This window comes from Spermophilus citellus (assembly GCF_964194105.1).
Source record: "Spermophilus citellus genome assembly, chromosome: 6".
Taxonomy (NCBI): Eukaryota; Metazoa; Chordata; class Mammalia; order Rodentia; family Sciuridae; genus Spermophilus; species Spermophilus citellus.
Genome location: NC_138187.1, coordinates 166,534,539 through 166,555,172, shown reverse-complemented (window position 1 = coordinate 166,555,172; position 20,634 = coordinate 166,534,539). Strand labels below are relative to the sequence as shown.

General features: G+C 52.8%; 1 protein-coding gene across 2 annotated transcripts in view; it reads right to left on the bottom strand.

Annotated features, from left to right (window-relative positions):
* Positions 1-18,330, bottom strand: part of RGS5 (regulator of G protein signaling 5) — a 50,803-nt gene extending 32,473 nt beyond the window's left edge. For both annotated transcript variants that reach the window (XM_081298164.1, XM_081298163.1), the window contains exon 1: positions 18,174-18,330. In XM_081298164.1, coding sequence (XP_081154290.1) covers positions 18,174-18,217 — 44 coding nt within the window. In that variant the 5' untranslated portion in view covers positions 18,218-18,330. The remainder of the gene's footprint in view (positions 1-18,173) is intronic.
* Between the last annotated feature and the right edge of the window lie 2,304 nt (positions 18,331-20,634).

The following is a 20,634-nucleotide window of genomic DNA, read 5'->3' as shown; positions in this document are numbered from 1 at the left end:
AAACAGCCATGCATCCTTCTAGAATTATTAATCAGAATCATTATTATTAATTAGAATCATTAAGGGACCAGCCTCCTGGAAGTGCAGAAAGGCTCCCTTGGACAGGGCTTGCTCCAGTTGAACAGAGAAGGGAGCTCACTAGCCCCTCACCACCTGGACAGGGAGTGCGGCAGAATTCCCACCCAGGTGAAGTCAGCAGGAGACCAGATACCAGCCATTTCATACAGATGCCATGACATTTGAATGGTGCATGGATATTACTAGGCATGTCCCAGATTTCTGGCCATGATCATGGTCACCAGCAACCTGCTGAGGGCAGCCACTCTCTTCCCTGCCCCTGGCAGGAATGCATCTTTCAACTGCAGTGAACGTCCTGACCCGGGTGACGGTGATGTAGCTGGCAGCATTTGCACGGCCCTAATCTACACCTTGCCAAGGCTGTTCCTGGAGAGAGCCACGTGGAGCCTTGCACTCTTGTCCAGAAAACCAAAATAACACCAAAGCCAAGCTCTATCCCCTAAAGACAAGTGATGGAATACCAGTGGCAAAGAGCAAGAATGTTGGTGCCAGTTACCCAGATCTTCCTTTCTGAAGGTGTGACGCTGGGTGAGCTTCTGCACACCCCCTGGCCTGTTTCCTCCTCTGTGGGACAGGTGACCACGGTGCCTGGGTGAGGCCACTTCTCAATGAGTAACAGGCATGCACCTAGCTGCCTTGAGTCGACATGAGTCCCCACCATGCTGGTGCCGGGAGCTCTAGGAGCAGCAGCCTTGGTATCACCATTAGATTGTCCTCCTCATTCTTAATAAGCTGCATGCACATTGCTCTTGTCTCCTAGAGAATGCTCCGAGTGTGCCCGTCCTCTCCCTCCTAAGTGCACCGCCCTTCTCCAGGCTGAGGCTGAGACCTCGGCCTCACTTTTTCCATCTTCTCCTTCAACGCCATCTTCATTCACTGCTGAGCCAGCCTCTGGAGACCTCCCCTGCTCACCTGTGATGGGTCCCAGCAACAGCCACAGTGGCTCCTCCCATGAGAGGGCAGGAGATTCACCTGGAGAACAGACTCTGGGCCCACCCAGAGCACCTTGGGCCAGGAGCAATGGAGAACCACAGGTGTTCCCCCTCTCCTCTCCGGCTTCCAAGTCCTCCCTCCCTCACCTCACTCCATTCTTCCTCCAGTGTCTCCTGCCCTATCCTGGAGCCTCCTCAGCACCTGCAGCCGGCTCCCTTCCTCCACCTAGGTACCAGCTTGAAACTTTTGATACTCTGGGTGAGACAGTCCTCTCCTCCCCAGACCTTTGAAGCCACACTAGCCTTGCCTGTTTTCTCTCCTCCCTACTGTGAAATCACAAGATAGAGGCATTTTTAAACCATGTTAGAGAGTCTTTAAATTGCTTTGCTCCCAAAGCAATTCTAAGCAGGAAGTGTGAATCAGGCGGTATAGCGATACCAGATTTCAAACTATATTACAGAGCAATAGTGACAAAAACAGCATGGTACTGGTACCAAAACAGGCGGGTGGACCAATGGTATAGAATAGAGGACACAGTAACCAATCCACAAAACTACAACTATCTTATATTTGATAAAGGGGCTAAAAGCATGCAATGGAGGAAGGATAGCATCTTCAACAAATGGTGTTGGGAAAACTGGAAATCCATATGCAACAAAATGAAACTGAATCCCTTTCTCTCACCATGCACAAAAGTTAACTCAAAATGGATCAAGGAGCTTGATATCAAATCAGAGACTCTGCATCTGATAGAAGAAAAAGTTGGCTCCGATCTACATACTGTGGGGTCGGGTTCCAAATTCCTTAATAGGACACCCATAGCACAAGAGTTAATAACAAGAATCAACAAATGGGACTTAATTAAACTTAAAAGTTTTTTCTCAGCAAGAGAAACAATAAGAGAGGTAAATAGGGAGCCTACATCCTGGGAACAAATTTTTACTCCTCACACTTCAGATAGAGCCCTAATATCCAGAGTATACAAAGAACTCAAAAAATTAGACAATAAGATAGCAAATAACCCAATCAACAAATGGGCCAAGGACCTGAACAGACACTTCTCAGAGGAGGACATACAATCAATCAACAAGTACATGAAAAAATGCTCACCATCTCTAGCAGTCAGAGAAATGCAAATCAAAACCACCCTAAGATACCATCTCACTCCAGTAAGATTGGCAGCCACTATGAAGTCAAACAACAACAAGTGCTGGCGAGGATGTGGAGAAAAGGGTACACTTGTACATTGCTGGTGGGACTGCAAATTGGTGCGGCCAATTTGGAAAGCAGTTTGGAGATTCCTGGGAAAGCTGGGAATGGAACCACCATTTGACCCTGCTATTGCCCTTCTCGGACTATTCCCTGAAGACCTTAAAAGAGCATGCTGCAGGGATACTGCCACATCGATGTTCATAGCAGCACAATTCACAATAGCTAGACTGTGGAACCAACCCAGATGCCCTTCAATAGATGAATGGATAAAAAAAATTTGGCATCTATACACAATGGAGTACTATGCAGCAATAAAAATGACAAAATCATAGAATTTGCAGGGAAATGGATGGCACTAGAGCAGATTATGCTTAGTGAAGCTAGCCAATCCCTAAAAAACAAATACCAAATGTCTTCTTTGATATAATGAGAGCAACTATGAACAGAGCAGGGAGGAAGAGTAGGAAGAAAAGATTAACATTAAACAGAGACATGAGATGGGAGGGAAAGGGAGAGAAAAGGGAAATTGCATAGAAATGAAGGGAGACCCTCATTGCTATACAAAATTACATATAAGAGGTTGTGAGGGGAATGGGAAAATAAACAAGGAGAGAAATGAATTACAGTAGATGGGGTAGAGAGAGAAGATGGGAGGGGAGGGGAGGGGGGATAGTAGGGGATAGGAAAGGTAGCAGAATACAACAATTACTAATAGGGCATTATGTAAAATTGTGGATGTGTAACCGACGTGATTCTGCAATCTGCATTTGGGGTAAAATTGGGGGTTCATAACCCACTTCAATCTAATGTATGAAATATGGTATGTCAAGAGCTTTGTAATGTTGTGAACAACCAATAAAAAAATTCTCAAAAAAAATAATAATTTGCTTTGCTCCCATTTTAAAAGTGGAAAAATTGAGTACATAGAAATTGGAAGATGTCCTCCACTTCTTATAGCTAGTAAGCAGCAGAGCTAGGACAGCAGATTTTCTTGGTTCCTAGAGTTCCATGTTCACATTCTCAGGGAACAGCCTCCTGGAGCAAGGCAGGGCATGCTGCCTGCGTCTCTACAGAGCATCTCAACAGTGGTAAGTGGTTGACGTTGCTTTAGCTGCTGGGGCAGAGAGGAGAAGCCACCAGGCCTTGGGCTTGTTCCAACTCCTTACCAGCAGGGTGACTTGGGCAGGTTCCCTCATTTCAAGTCCTCATTTCCTGGGTAAAATGGTGATAATAGAGTTCCTACCTCATGGACACATTGTGAGGCTGAGGAAAACAATGCACTCAAGCATTTAGAATACACTCAGTGCACAGAAAACACCCACCACATGGCTACTTCTTATTACTGACACTCCCCCATGGTGGCGAGGTGCAGAAGGTGTGGTTAATGGGCAGACGCTAAACAGATGTGTGGAAGGGATGAAGTATGATTGCATAGGAAGGAGGGATGGATTGGGTGGGATAGGATAGATGGGATGGGATAGGATGGGATGGGATGGGATGGGATAGGATGGGACAGATGAGATAGGATGGGATGGGATAGGATGGGATGGGAAGGGATAGGATAGAATGGGATGAATGGGATGGACGGGATGGGATAGGATGGGGTGAAATAGAATGGGATGAGATAGATTGGAGAGGATGGATGGGCTAGGATGGGATAGGATGGATGGGATGGGATAGAATGGGATGGAATGGGATAGGATGGGGTGGGATAGGGTGTTGGGATAGGATGGATGGGATGGGATGGGATGGGATAGGATAGGATAGGGTGAAATAGAACTGGATGAGATGGATTGAGAGGATGGATGGGATAAGATGGGATGAGATGGGTGGATGGGATGGGATGGGTGGGATGGAATAGAATGGGATATGATTGGGTGGGATGGCATGGCATGGGATGGGTGGGATGGGATAGGATGGGGTGGGATGGGATGGATGGAATGAGATAGGATGGAGCACGTGCATAGGATGAGATGGGGTGGAATGGGATGGGATAGGACAAGGTGGGATGGGGTGGAAAGGGGTATACAAAGATCCCCTGGGCACTCAAGATGAGCTCCTTCCAGAACATCTCCCCCTCATAACTATGGGACTCGTTCTGAAAGCATTGAGAATATTGGAGAATATTGCTGTTGGCCCTTCACTGGGCACCCGGAGGTGGAGGGACAAAGGTAGTGAGCTGGAGGCCTCTGCAGCTACCTTGGGTGGCTCAGGCACATGGCAGTATCACCCCCATGGTATTTTAAAAATAGTATTGTTTTCCCCAAGCTAAGGGTTCCCATGGAGACCAGGACATTCCCATGCTTTTCTGGCCTGTCTCTGACATCCTCCTCTGGAGTGAGAGGGGTCGGGGGGGGGGGGGACACACAGGCAGGACAGAAACAGCTCCCTTCCCTCTGACCTTCAAGTCCCATCTTATTCAAAGTGTCACTGGCAGCGTTTCTAGACTTTTGGAAATCCAGTTTGAAAACTAGATAATGAATTGTGGGAAAATGGTCCTCTGGTTGGGGCAGACAGACGCCATGGCTATTTTGGGTCCCAAAGGTGGAGGGTCAGGGGAAATTCCCGTGAGAGCTTCTCTCAATGCTGTCCTCCCACAGCCCTGGAGCATCTCCACATCCCTCTCTCAATGGCCAATAAGGACTTCAGGATGCAGCGCTTCTTGTAGGTGGGCCTTCATTTAACCTTGTTTCATTCATGACAAAAGAAAAGCACCCAGAGTGAGGCCGGGCATTGGAGAAGGAGGGGGAGGGAGGAGGAGAATAGAGCCAGTGGATCTCGGTGAGCACGCACAGGAGTCCTGTCACTCAATAACGGTCAGCCCCCAGAGCCTCAGTGGAGATGCAGATTCACAGCCACCAACATTTTGGTTGGCATGTATCTTTGCCACGTGGCTAAAAGGGCATGTTCAGCAAGCCAATGATGACTCAAGGAGAATAAGAACACCATTCTGTAGTGTAGAATTAGGTCCCAAAATGTCGCCCTACTAAATGTCCTATTCTCAAGAACTCTGCTTTCTGTACTAATTTACTTGTAAGACCTGAGCACAGCAGCCGCTATTTGCCATGCTGTCCTGGAAACCATGGGGATGTTTCCCAAACCAGGGGAAACCCTTCTTATTTGTAGCTTCCACCCCCTCAGGGCACAGCAGTACACAGCATGCTGCTGAGATGTGCTGCAGAGAGCTTGGTTGGGGTCGGCACCCTGCGGTTGACCCCAGCCCAGAGAGCACACTGAATTCACTGGCAAAGCTGTGAGGTTGACAATACCTGCTCTGCACATCTTACTGAGAATTAAATTAGAGAATATCAAATACCAAAGTTGAATCTGAGAAAAATAGGGTAAGAAGTGCTGCTAACTGTAAGAAGGTTTTAAAAAATTCTGCAATAGTTAAAAGCATGGAGAACTAGCTTCTCCCTGGGGAGAACTAGGAAAAGTTTCCTGGGTAGGCAGGTATCTGGGGATGTCTGACATGGCTGAGACCCTGCATGCCAGGAAAGAAGAGAACATGTGTACCCCAAAGCCTCTCCCAGCTCTGTAGGTTTTCCTCCCAATGTTTAATAGAAGCTCACACTTTCAGTTCTAAAACACTTCCTGGAAATTTTAAAGAGGTTTTCAAGGTCCGTGCATGTATTTGAGGATCACACTCCTGGAAATTTCTCCCCAGAATTCTGAAACCACCCCTCCAGCTTCCCCCATCCAGCAGTACAGTCTGCCAGGTGACTGTCACACATCGAGTACAAGACTGACAGCCGCCCACATGGGTGGTTACCGAACAGGGGTTGCTGAGCCCCAGACCAGACCAGGCTTTGAGTGGAGGCAGAGGGTAAGAGCCAGGTAGAGGTCACCAGTACCACCAGTGGAAGCCCAGGTCTCTCCAGTGCCCCGAGTCCACCAGCCCGAGGCTGAGCTCCGTCGAGTGCCACTGAGGCAATTGAAGAGATGCTTTCATGTCAGAAAAGCAAGTGGTGATGACAGACCCTTGTTGGATATCAAACACACCAAGGAACAAGACCTGAGAACTCAGAGACAGCCCCAGAGAAAAGGGAAGAACCGTGACTTCCAAGAGGAAACCACAAGGTTGAACTTTGAAAAGACCAGGCCTGCACTGAGAAGGTTCCCCTTCCCCCAGGGTCCTGGCTGGAGCATAATGGCCCTCCAGTGACACCCAGGCCTCAGTGCCTGGACAGGAAGGGGCTTTGCAGAAAATATCAAATACCAAAGTTGAATCTGAGAAAAATAGGGTAAGAAGTGCTGCTAACTGTAAAAAAGTTTTAAAAAAAATTCTGCAATAGGTGTCAAGTGCGGGATCTGCAGTGGGGGTTATGCTGGGCTTTCGGGTGGTCAAAGGGTCATGATGGGCAAGGCAGGAGGGCCAGGGTCATGTGATGAGAAGCAGAAGTACTGCAAGATGCTACTGCTGGTTGTGAGGGTAAAGGATGGAGCCGTGGTCCAGGCATGCGGATGGCCTTCGAAGTAAGGAGAGGCCAACGATGTCTTCCTCCCTCGGCCTCCAGTGGATGTGTGGGATGTACCTGCAGGTGGTGCTGGCCTTCTCCCTGAGACCTCCAGCCCTGTCTGAGAATAACTCAGCCTGCGGCAAGGCTATAGCCATCGGGCAAGTTGACCCCAAGGAGCACTCAGCCTTTGCTCCTCAGAGAGACCATGTAGACACCTAAGGCCAGGCTCTGCCCATTTGCCCCTGGGCCAGATGATCTGCTTCTAGCCTGTGGCCTCCTCCTGGCCCAGCTGTGCCCACTGTTGTTCCTCTGTCCCTGGCCCAAAAGCTCAAACCAGACGTGTCTGACGGCCTCCATTACATACCTGTCCACATAGCCTGGTTTTTACACGTGTGTACATGTGTGTGCTGTCTGAATTAATCCCTAGAGCCTTGCATACAGAAAGTGCAGCTGGTTTTTTGGTGCTGGGGATAAAATCCAGGACCCAGCATGTGCTGGCAAACACTCTGCCACGAGCTCACTCCAGACCTTTTTATTTTGCTTTGAGACAGGGCCTCACTAAACTGCCCAGGCTGGCCTGGAACTTGCCATCCTCCTGCCTCAGCCTCCTGAGTCACGGGGATCTCAGGCATGGCTACCATTTGTGGTTCACACTTTTTTTAAAAAATCAAACAAAGGGGCTGGGGATGTGGCTCAAGCGGTAGCGCGCTCTCCTGGCATGCGTGCGGCCCGGGTTCCAATCCTCAGCACCACTGAGGATCCACTGCAGACAAGCCCAGAGGTGGGTCTGTCCGAGCTTTAACTACCAACCTAGAAGCCGCTGGCAAAGGGAAAATTCACCCACACAGCAAAAGTACTTCTGGTCACCAAGAGGTAGCCAGGGTGGGGTGGTGAAGCCAAGCGATGTCTGGGGCTTCAGGGCAAGGGGCTGCTGTGGGTTCTGGAGGGAATTCAGTCTCCTGAGGAGCTTCCTGCAGTGGGTGGGGCTAGCAGGCCTCTACAGAGGCTGTGCCTGGTCTAGGGGCAGGCGGCTGTGGCTGGGTCCCCCCACCTGCAGGACTGCTGAGGAACACTGTGACCATCCCTCTTCCTGCAGGAATACCAAGTGACGTATCCCAGAGGTGGCAGCGGATGAGCACAGCATGTGAGTGTGCAGGCTGGCCGTGTGATTCTCAGTGTCCACCCACAGAATAGGCCTGCTTCCTGGGCATGGCAAATGCTCCCCACCTTACTGCTGCAGGGGGAGCAAGAACCAGGAAACCTTGTCAAATTCACTGCTTCCTCCTGAGTGTCTTACAGGTGCCAATAAGACAGCAGACTGATTGACACGGAGGGAAGAGTTTGGAAGGGAGAGCCAGACTCTTCTCCAAGGTCGAAATGTTTAAAAGGTCACCAAGAAATGAGGTGGGCCAGTGCAACACTGGACATAACAAAGAGGAGGGAGGATAGAAGAATACAAGGGCCATCGATGGCTGGAAGCCAGTCCAGTGTGACACCCGGAGGGCTGGGGACAAGAAACCCCATGATCCTCCCACATTAGAGGGCCCCACACAGGCCCCTCTGTTTTCCAGGTTGGAGAAGTTTAAAAAACCAGGAGACAATAACTATGATCAGGAACCTGACCTGCAAAACTGCCTGAAGCAAAAGTTGGACCACTCTATGGAGACCAGATGAGGAGGGGCCAAGGCACTGGGCTGGGCTCGGCCCCAGCAGGGGATCCAGAGCTTCTGTATGAGTAGGTAAAATGATCAGGGAGTCAGAAGTTTCACGTTTCCTCATGCCCCCTGAGAGACACGTAAGAATTGAAAGGTCAACAGATTCCCAGAGCTGGACTCTGAACAGGCTCTGTGAAGTGGCTCACGTGTTGGACCTGGCATGATAACATATGCAGCTGGGACCTGTTTCCATACCTGACTGTAAAACCAGAGACACTGAAATCGGATCTCTAAGCCCTGCTAACTGAAGACGCTCTTCGCAGGTCCACAGCACTGTCGGTGCAGCGAGAGTACTGGCGGGGACTCTGCCTGGGATGTGCAGGGGGAAGATGCCCAGACTCAGCCCAGGGCTGCCTGGCTGCACTCTCTATGTCCACCATTTTATGCACCCTGGGGCTTCTGACAAGAGCCCAAGGACCTCCCACCAGTGCTGCCACAACACATACTAGAGGATTCCCTCGGAGGGGCATGTCCTACCTTGCCACTGGACATTAGTCAAAACCATCTCTCTACCCTTGAACAAAAAGGAGTCTTGAGCCTTGAACACTGTGCCTGGGCCATGTGCAAGCCCTCTCATGGGCGGCTGTGCAGAGCAGGTAGTTTGTGAGCTGGGGGAACTTACACAGAATCGTGCTTCCAGGGTGCAAGGAGGAGATGGACCCACGGAGCCTTTTTCCCCAGAACTATTTTGGCACAGTGTAAGAGCTGCAGATTCTGCCATCACCTGGACCGTGCCCATGAGCACTCGACTGGCTGACAAAGCCATGCTGGGCTAGTGGACAGCACTTCTAAGATGAATGGACCGTGTCCAGCTGAGGGTGCCACCCCAGCCAAAGAAGGGAGAACAGCTCAGACCAGAGGTTGGCCTGCAGCTTCCCCAGCGGTGATGGAAGAATCAAGCAGTGGATCAGCTGCTGTACTCCAGTTTCCACTGAGTCAGGGGGAGTGGCCACAGACCTGGCCAGAGAGAAGGGCAGTGGCAACCAAACCTATCAAAGGCATACCCACAGCAAATGTCTCATCTCATGAGGGGGTCTCCATTGTGGGAATTTGATGGCACATTGAAGTAGGACCTGCCATCAACAGGACATCCCGGGTCTAGAAGGAGATATCCCTGTCCTTGTTGGGCATGGCCACCCGGGGGCACGAAATGGTGGACATAGAGTCTGCAGCCAGGCAGACCTGGGCTGACTCTGGACATCTTCCTCCTGCACACAGCAGGGAGTGAGCTGAGGCTGGAACCTTGGAGGCTGCGGGCATCTAGACAGGATCAGATGCTGACCATGGGCTTCACTTTCCAGGGTTAGGCACCAGGGCTCAGAGGCACCACACAGGTCTGCAAGGCTGGCTGTCACTTCTGCAGACCAGGAGTTCAATTTGAAACCCATAACCCCCGACGGGCAGAGATCATCTTCAGAGACATGGGACGGGAACTAACACATGGGCTGTCTAAAGGGGTGGATTGGAGACAGGCAGGACAGGCTGGTCCAGCCTTCATGGGCTCAGCACAGGAGTGCTAAAGCAGAGGCCCCCATGCTGGTGGATCTGGGAATTAGGGCAGAGGATGCTTTCCCAGCACGAGGCTGTCCCCTTTATGTTCCATATCACCCACATTACTTCCCATCACTAGACACAGTCGTCAGAGGACTAGGGCTGCCACTACAGGCCTGGGAGAAGGGAGATGCCCAAGGGTCTGGGGCACTGTGCCTTCTCCTCTCTGGAAAAACCCCCAGGGCCCTGTAGGGTGCAGTGGTACCAGTAGCCCCTCATTCAGCACCTGGGCAAAGCCACTGGCCACTGCAGGGGCAGGGTGATGCAGGAGGCTCCTGGGGACTGGCAAGGGCCCATGGCAGAGGCCACAGAATGGGCAAAACTCATGCCACCCCCTGAGTAGAGATCTGGGTATAGATAAAAGGAAGAAGCCGAGGCAAAGGCAGGAGAAGGCAGTGAGAAGGAAGGAAGCCTGACATCACTCAACACTCGGAAGGCTCAGGGCAGGAGACGTAGGTCTCAGCCCAAGTCAGGGCTGCGGGGCTCTTTGCAGCACCCAGCCTTTCATCTGACCAACAGGATGGGAGAGAGCGCAGACGGGATTCCCTCCACCTCAGAAGGTCTCCACATGGAGCACGGCAGGCTGAACAGTTGGAAAAGAAAGGGTACCCTGACTCAGGGCCAGCACTTATTGACTGTTATAATTGACTCTAAGCCAGAGGCCAGGGGTAGCTCTGCGGCACAATGAGAAATATATATATATGTGTTCTCTGTTCCAAATTCCTGACAGAGTTCCTACCTCACCACACCCTCCTGAGCCTAGAAGACCCTAACATCAGGGGTTGGCCCTGGTCCTGCACAGAGCTCCTACCTCACCACGCCCTCCTGAGATCAGAGAACCCTAACATCTGGGTTTAGCCTGGTCCTGCACAGAGCTCCTAGCTCACCACACCCTCCTGAGCCTAGAGGACTCTCACATCTGGGGTTGGCCTGGTCCTGCACAGAGCTCCTACCTCACCACACCCTCCTGAGATCAGAGAACCCTAACATCTGGGGTTAGCCTGGTCCTGCACAGAGCTCCTAGCTCACCACACCCTCCTGAGCCTAGAGGACTCTCACATCTGGGGTTGGCCTGGTCCTGCACAGAGCTCCTACCTCACCACACCCTCCTGAGATCAGAGGACCCTAACATCTGGGGTTGGCCTGGTCCTGCACAGAGCTCCTACCTCACCACGCCCTCCTGAGATCAGAGAACCCTAACATCTGGGGTTGGCCTGGTCCTGCACAGAGCTCCTACCTCACCACGCCCTCCTGAGATCAGAGAACCCTAACATCTGGGTTTAGCCTGGTCCTGCACAGAGCTCCTAGCTCACCACACCCTCCTGAGCCTAGAGGACTCTCACATCTGGGGTTGGCCTGGTCCTGCACAGAGCTCCTACCTCACCACACCCTCCTGAGATCAGAGAACCCTAACATCTGGGGTTAGCCTGGTCCTGCACAGAGCTCCTAGCTCACCACACCCTCCTGAGCCTAGAGGACTCTCACATCTGGGGTTGGCCTGGTCCTGCACAGAGCTCCTACCTCACCACACCCTCCTGAGATCAGAGGACCCTAACATCTGGGGTTGGCCTGGTCCTGCACAGAGCTCCTACCTCACCACGCCCTCCTGAGATCAGAGAACCCTAACATCTGGGGTTAGCCTGGTCCTGCACAGAGCTCCTACCTCACCACGCCCTCCTGAGATCAGAGAACCCTAACATCTGGGGTTGGCCTGGTCCTGCACAGAGCTCCTACCTCACCACGCCCTCCTGAGATCAGAGAACCCTAACATCTGGGGTTAGCCTGGTCCTGCACAGAGCTCCTACCTCACCACGCCCTCCTGAGATCAGAGGACCCTAACATCTGGGGTTGGCCTGGTCCTGCACAGAGCTCCTACCTCACCACGCCCTCCTGAGATCAGAGAACCCTAACATCTGGGGTTAGCCTGGTCCTGCACAGAGCTCCTACCTCACCACGCCCTCCTGAGATCAGAGAACCCTAACATCTGGGCTTGGCCTGGTCCTGCACAGAGCTCCTACCTCACCACGCCCTCCTGAGATCAGAGGACCCTAACATCTGGGGTTGGCCTGGTCCTGCACAGAGCTCCTACCTCACCACGCCCTCCTGAGATCAGAGGACTCTAACATCTGGGCTTGGCCTGGTCCTGCACAGAGCTCCTACCTCACCACACCCTCCTGAGATCAGAGGACCCTAACATCTGGGGTCGGCCCTGGTCCTGCACAGAGCTCCTACCTCACCACACCCTCCTGAGATCAGAGGACCCTAACATCTGGGGTTGGCCCTGGTCCTGCACAGAGCTCCTACCTCACCACACCCTCCTGAGATCAGAGAACCCTAACATCTGGGGTTAGCCTGGTCCTGCACAGAGCTCCTACCTCACCACACCCTCCTGAGATCAGAGGACCCTAACATCTGGGGTTAGCCTGGTCCTGCACAGAGCTCCTACCTCACCACACCCTCCTGAGATCAGAGAACCCTAACATCTGGGGTTGGCCCTGGTCCTGCACAGAGCTCCTACCTCACCACACCCTCCTGAGATCAGAGAACCCTAACATCTGGGGTTAGCCTGGTCCTGCACAGAGCTCCTACCTCACCACACCCTCCTGAGCCTAGAGAACCCTAACATCTGGGGTTAGCCTGGTCCTGCACAGAGCTCCTACCTCACCACACCCTCCTGAGATCAGAGAACCCTAACATCTGGGGTTAGCCTGGTCCTGCACAGAGCTCCTACCTCACCACGCCCTCCTGAGATCAGAGGACCCTAACATCTGGGGTTAGCCTGGTCCTGCACAGAGCTCCTACCTCACCACGCCCTCCTGAGATCAGAGAACCCTAACATCTGGGCTTGGCCTGGTCCTGCACAGAGCTCCTACCTCACCACGCCCTCCTGAGATCAGAGGACCCTAACATCTGGGGTTGGCCTGGTCCTGCACAGAGCTCCTACCTCACCACGCCCTCCTGAGATCAGAGGACTCTAACATCTGGGCTTGGCCTGGTCCTGCACAGAGCTCCTACCTCACCACACCCTCCTGAGATCAGAGGACCCTAACATCTGGGGTCGGCCCTGGTCCTGCACAGAGCTCCTACCTCACCACACCCTCCTGAGATCAGAGGACCCTAACATCTGGGGTTGGCCCTGGTCCTGCACAGAGCTCCTACCTCACCACACCCTCCTGAGATCAGAGAACCCTAACATCTGGGGTTAGCCTGGTCCTGCACAGAGCTCCTACCTCACCACACCCTCCTGAGATCAGAGGACCCTAACATCTGGGGTTAGCCTGGTCCTGCACAGAGCTCCTACCTCACCACACCCTCCTGAGATCAGAGAACCCTAACATCTGGGGTTGGCCCTGGTCCTGCACAGAGCTCCTACCTCACCACACCCTCCTGAGATCAGAGAACCCTAACATCTGGGGTTAGCCTGGTCCTGCACAGAGCTCCTACCTCACCACACCCTCCTGAGCCTAGAGAACCCTAACATCTGGGGTTAGCCTGGTCCTGCACAGAGCTCCTACCTCACCACACCCTCCTGAGATCAGAGAACCCTAACATCTGGGGTTGGCCTGGTCCTGCACAGAGCTCCTACGTCACCACACCCTCCTGAGATCAGAGAACCCTAACATCTGGGCTTGGCCTGGTCCTGCACAGAGCTCCTACCTCACCACGCCCTCCTGAGATCAGAGAACCCTAACATCTGGGCTTGGCCTGGTCCTGCACAGAGCTCCTACCTCACCACACCCTCCTGAGATCAGAGAACCCTAACATCTGGGGTTAGCCTGGTCCTGCACAGAGCTCCTACCTCACCACGCCCTCCTGAGCCTAGAGAACCCTAACATCTGGGCTTGGCCTGGTCCTGCACAGAGCTCCTACCTCACCACACCCTCCTGAGATCAGAGAACCCTAACATCTGGGGTTAGCCTGGTCCTGCACAGAGCTCCTACCTCACCACACCCTCCTGAGCCTAGAGAACCCTAACATCTGGGCTTGGCCTGGTCCTGCACAGAGCTCCTACCTCACCACACCCTCCTGAGCCTAGAGGACTCTAACATCTGGGGTTGATCCTGGTCCTGCACAGAGCTCCTACCTCACCACACCCTCCTGAGCCTAGAGGACTCTAACATCTGGGGTTGGCCCTGGTCCTGCACAGAGCTCCTACCTCACCACACCCTCCTGAGCCTAGAGAACCCTAACATCTGGGGTTAGCCTGGTCCTGCACAGAGCTCCTACCTCACCACACCCTCCTGAGATCAGAGGACCCTAACATCTGGGGTTGGCCCTGGTCCTGCACAGAGCTCCTACCTCACCACACCCTCCTGAGATCAGAGGACCCTAACATCTGGGGTTGGCCCTGGTCCTGCACAGAGCTCCTACCTCACCACGCCCTCCTGAGATCAGAGGACCCTAACATCTGGGGTTGGCCCTGGTCCTGCACAGAGCTCCTACCTCACCACACCCTCCTGAGCCTAGAGGACTCTCACATCTGGGGTTGGCCTGGTCCTGCACAGAGCTCCTACCTCACCACACCCTCCTGAGCCTAGAGGACTCTAACATCTGGGCTTGGCCTGGTCCTGCACAGAGCTCCTACCTCACCACACCCTCCTGAGATCAGAGGACCCTAACATCTGGGGTTGGCCCTGGTCCTGCACAGAGCTCCTACCTCACCACACCCTCCTGAGCCTAGAGGACTCTCACATCTGGGCTTTGCCTGGTCCTGCACAGAGCTCCTACCTCACCACACCCTCCTGAGCCTAGAGGACTCTAACATCTGGGCTTGGCCTGGTCCTGCACAGAGCTCCTACCTCACCACACCCTCCTGAGCCTAGAGGACTCTCACATCTGGGCTTTGCCTGGTCCTGCACAGAGCTCCTACCTCACCACACCCTCCTGAGATCAGAGAACCCTAACATCTGGGGTTTGCCCTGGTCCTGCACAGAGCTCCTACCTCACCACACCCTCCTGAGCCTAGAGGACTCTAACATCTGGGGTTGGCCCTGGTCCTGCACAGAGATCCTACCTCACCACACCCTCCTGAGCCTAGAGAACCCTAACATCTGGGGTTTGCCCTGGTCCTGCACAGAGCTCCTACCTCACCACACCCTCCTGAGATCAGAGGACCCTAACATCTGGGGTTGGCCCTGGTCCTGCACAGAGCTCCTACCTCACCACGCCCTCCTGAGCCTAGAGGACTCTAACATCTGGGGTTGGCCTGGTCCTGCACAGAACTCCTACCTCACCACACCCTCCTGAGATCAGAGGACCCTAACATCTGGGGTTGGCCCTGGTCCTGCACAGAGCTCCTACCTCACCACGCCCTCCTGAGCCTAGAGGACTCTAACATCTGGGGTTGGCCTGGTCCTGCACAGAACTCCTAACTCATCACACCTTATAGAGCCCAGAGAACTCTAACATCTGGGGTTGGCCCTGTTTCCTACACAGAATTCCTAACTCATCACACACTATGGGGCATGAGGTACCAGCTCACCACTTTACCATGGGGCAAACCTAGGCATACAGACACAGTTCCTACACATTCGTGGCAGCTGTCTCTGACCTGGGGCTGCCCAGGCCTGGGAGAAGCTCTCATGGCCTTATGGCCTCCCTCATGAGGTCAAGCACAGCCCCTCAGGCTCTAGAACCACTCCTGGTTCCCCAGGCCTGGGGCCCTAAGGGTTCCACATTTTCCCACTCCCTCCATCCAACCCACTCCAGACTTTCGGAGAAAAGCCAGGGGAACCAACATCCCTGGGGTTGTCTTCCTGGTCACTGATGTTGGGTGCATCTCTATATTGCACAGAGCCATGAATCCAAGTTTCACCTGCTCAGCTGGAAAGCAGGGTCTCAGGGGGAAAGCAGCTGCCCAGGGGCATGACCTGGAAACCGACAGAGCGGATCTGCTTGAGTGCCCACAAGCAGGCCTCCATGTGACAGGGACAATGTGTTCACTGGGCTTCTGTAAGCTGATTGTTTCTAGGGCCTGATGCAGGGTATAATTCAGAGCTTTCCCTTAGAAGTTGACCTGTTGGCAAAGCACAAGACTACCCTACCTATTTCATAAAGGTTCTCGCCTGCCCTCAGTGAGGCAGCCACCAGGTCCCTTCTGGTGCTTGGAGAGGAGGATGGAAAGGAAGGACCTTGTGGGTGCAGGAACTGAGAGCCAGGGAGGCAAGGGTGGTGGGCTGCACTTTCTCAGGTGCCTCTGAGAACAGTCCTAGAGCGGCTCCCTGGGTGCCTGCTAACAGCTTCCCAGGTCTGCTTCCATCTCTGCAGAACATTCTGCTAGGCTACATGTGATTAAAAGTACAATTTTACTCACAGTGGCAGAAGATCATGAAGCACATGCAACAGCACGTATTAATCTCAGGATTGTACACATGCAGTAAATTAGAAAGTTCATCAATCTGCTAAAAAGAGCTGGCTCCCTAGCTGTTGTTTGATGTTCCCTGTGAACACTCATCCTGGAGTATGAGGATTTACTGTATCAATAGAACCACACAGTGGGAAGTGTGCCACCCTGCCCACCCAGAGCCCAGGGTGAGACCCTGAACAACACATGAGGATCAGGTGTGAGTCCACCTGGTGTACATGGCACAGAATTGCTGATCTGACCCCAGCTGGGCAAGCGCTCCCCCAGGAGTGATGATGGTGACAGTGAATCAGACACATCAGTGATGGAGACGACTAGACAAGCCTTCCCTCAGGAGTCTCAGGAAACTTTAAGCCAACTTACAAAAATATGGAGGGCAGAACCAGTGGCAAGCCAACGCTGGGTGTTCTGCTGGCCAAGGAGTGTGCCTCAGGGCCACGAGGCCTGAGGCTGTTGAGTTCTGGGGCGGTGGAAGGGGAGAGGCAAGCTGGGCCCAGCGAGTCTCCAAGACACACAGGTAAGGCAAGCTGAGCTCTCTGGGGGCAGAGGAGGCTGCTGGTTGCAGCTCATCTCCAGGTGTTTGGGCTCCAGCTCTGTACCTGAGCCCATTCCTCAGGCTTTACCCAGAGCAGGTAGGGGCAGGGGCAGCCGTGAACAGCAGCAGCTCTGGCCTGCATGGGTCCCTGGGCCACACGGATGCCCTAGCGGAGGCTGACAGCTGGGACTTAACTGCTCCCAGGCCCTCTTGTGTGCAGGGCCTTAACTATCTTGCTGTTGACCACAGTGAACAAGCCCCCTCGGGCCTCATTCAAATCACTATAGAGCCTTGTGGAAACCAGAAACAGGCTGTGTTATCTCCCAAGAAATCAATTTGATGTTGTGTCCAGGGTGGAAGTCATCCAAAATAAGACCCGGGTTCTTAAAGAGACAGAAGTTCTAGGTGACTTTCTCAGATAAGCCTTGGCATGGCTTCAGGGCAGAATGCAAGTGCTTTTCCTTTGATAATACAGATCAAACTAAACTTAGTCAAATCCATTCCTTATAATAGGAGAAACGTCCCTTCCTCCATGCACCACACAGGATTGTTAGGAGAAATTTTCTAATGAGATACTTGCTCTGCTTCTGTTCACTTTAGACACTTGGGACATCCTCAAGAGCACTGTCCGGCCCCAGGACAACCAGCTCCAGGAATGCGGGCTGGGTAACCCCTGCATCCCAATACCTTCTTCTGTCCAGCAATCTAGCTACTTCTATCTGATGCAGTCAGGGTACAGAGAAGGCAGAGAAGCCCCCTCTGCCTCTAGCAGCCTCCTCCTCTCCTGGCCCCTGTCATGAGGGAAAGTGACCATCTACACATCCAGACCCTCTGAGCACAGAGAGAAGCCCCCTCTGCCTCCACCAGCCCCCTCCTCTCCCTGTCATTAGGGAAGGTGACCATCTGCACATCCAGACCCCTTCTGAGCACATCTCCTCAGGAACTCACTCAATCCCCGGAGCCAGCCTGTGGCAGACTCTCAGCATCTGCGTATTACAGATAGATAAGGAAACTGAAATAGAGAGCTTAAACACACTGGCCAGAGCCTCAGTTGGAGCAGAGGAGGTAGGACATGGCCCAGGCAGTTTGCTGATGGCATCTGCATTCTGAGCCTTGTTCCCTCACTCTGCACAAGCACTTGTGGAACAGGCAGCACCCCCACCAGGGAGGAACACTGTTCTGGGTCCTAAGGGAGGTGTGAGGACCCTTCAGAATCTCTGCTCTTTACAGATGACCCCAGTCAACCCAGCTCTGCCACAGCAGATGTGCCTCAGGGTGAGGAACCCCCTGGCACCCCCAGATAACATCAGAGCTCTACCTCTCACCTCTCCAGACAGGAATGGGGCAGCGCTGCGAGCCCCTTACACATCCTGGCAAGTGGTCTGGGGCCTCCGCTCTGCACACAACTTCTCAACAGTGAACAGGAAAAGTCTTTGAAAACTTCCTCAGGGTCTGGGGCTGCCTCTCCCGCTGAGAGATATATAGGGCTCTGGCCCAGCCCCCTTTGGCTCTCGGGACCAATCCAGGGCTGCAGAGGAGGCTGCAGCAGGAGAGGGCTGGGACCTCCCCAGGGCTGTGCTGCTGGGCTGCCGCCCTCTCCTGCTGAGATCTCCTCAGTGTTGCAGGGCTGGCTGGGGACCACTTACAAAGGACCTTGGTTCCGACTCTAAGGTCAGGCTGCCACAGAGACTGGAGGCGGGAGGAGGCCCAGGAGCCAAGGCCAGAGTCCAGCCACAGATGAGACAAAGTGACCTTTATCAAATCAAAGCACTTATAAATGTGTGTATGTGTGTGTGTGTGCGTGTGTGAACATATGCGCATGTATGTGTATGTGTGTATATGTGTATATGCATGTGTGTCTATATGTATGTGCATGAATGTATGTGTATGCGTGCACAAGTGAATGTGTGTATGTATGACGACGTATGTGTGCATGAATATGTATATGTATGTGTGTATGTGTGTGTGTATGTATGAGAGTATGTGTGTATATGTATATGAATATGTATGTGTGTGAATGTATGTGTATGCGTGCACAAGTGAATGTGTGTATGTATGACTACGTATGTGTGCATGAATATGTATATGTATGTGTGTATGTGTGTGTGTATGTATGAGAGTATGTGTGTATATGTATATGAATATGTATGTGTGTGAATGTATGTGTATGTATGTGTGTACACATTTATGCCTGTATGCATGTATATGTGTGTATGTGTATATGTATGTGCATATGTATGGATGTGAATGCATGTGTCTGTATGTGTAATGTTTATATGCATATGTGTATATGTGTGAATGTATGGATGTGAATGTATGTGTCTATGTGTGTATATGTTTATATGCATGTGTGTATATATGTGTATGTATTTGTGTATGTATGTGTGTGTATATATGTGTTTGAGTGTACATTTATATATGTGTGTACATGTTTTTTGTGTATGTGTATGTATGAGTATATATGTGTGTATGTGTATATGTATGCATTTATATGTATGTGTGTATGTATGTATGTGTCTACGTGTGTATATGTACTTGTATAAGTGAGTGTGTATGTGTGTGCATTTGTCTTTGAACAACGGCCCTCTCTGCTTTTTTGCAACCCTACCCTAAGCATAGTCAGTCACTTGGATGTCCAAATGGATGTCCACAAATACTGAGAATGTATCCAGGCTCTGCCGCTCACTGGCCAACTCAACAAAGGCAACTAATTAATCATGGCTGATAATCTGGAACTTGAGAGAAAAGGAGCAGATGACTTGGGCCTTGGTGAGAGAAAATCAGAGGACCTGGGGCCTTAGTGGGTGAGGGGCAGAGGATCAGGGGCCTTGGTGGGAGAAGAACAGAGGACCTGGGGCCTTAGTGGGTGAGGGGCAGAGGATCAGGGGCCTTGGTGGGAGAAGAGCAGAGGACCTGGGGCCTTAGTGGGTGAGGGGCAGAGGATCAGGGGCCTTGGTGGGAGAAGAGCAGAGGACCTGGGGCCTTGTGGGTGAGGGGCAGAGGATCAGGGGCCTTGGTGGGAGAAGAGCAGAGGACCTGGGGCCTTAGTGGGTGAGGGGCAGAGGATCAGGGGCCTTGGTGGGAGAAGAGCAGAGGACCTGGGGCCTTGTGGGTGAGGGGCAGAGGATCAGGGGCCTTGGTGGGAGAAGAGCAGAGGACCTGGGGCCTTAGTGGGTGAGGGGCAGAGGATCAGGGGCCTTGGTGGGAGAAGAGCAGAGGACCTGGGGCCTTAGTGGGTGAGGGGCAGAGGATCAGGGGCCTTGGTGGGAGAAGAGCAGAGGACCTGGGGCCTTAGTGGGTGAGGGGCAGAGGATCAGGGGCCTTGGTGGGAGAAGAGCAGAGGACCTGGGGCCTTAGTGGGTGAGGGGCAGAGGATCAGGGGCCTTGGTGGGAGAAGAGCAGAGGACCTGGGGCCTTAGTGGGTGAGGGGCAGAGGATCAGGGGCCTTGGTGGGAGAAGAGCAGAGGACCTGGGGCCTTAGTGGGTGAGGGGCAGAGGATCAGGGGCCTTGGTGGGAGAAGAGCAGAGGACCTGGGGTCTTAGTGGGTGAGGGGCAGAGGATCAGGGGCCTTGGTGGGAGAAGAGCAGAGGACCTGGGGCCTTGGTGGGAAAAAAGAGAACCCAACCTTGATTGGTTTGCACTGTTAACAATATTGCTTTATTATGGCTGCATTCAAGACAAGCTTGATCTCTAAATATCCCTTTTGGACATTAGAAGTGGGAAACAGGGCTTTGTGGGAGCATAGGCCTGAAGCAAAGCCTATGATAACCTGGAGCTACACAGGG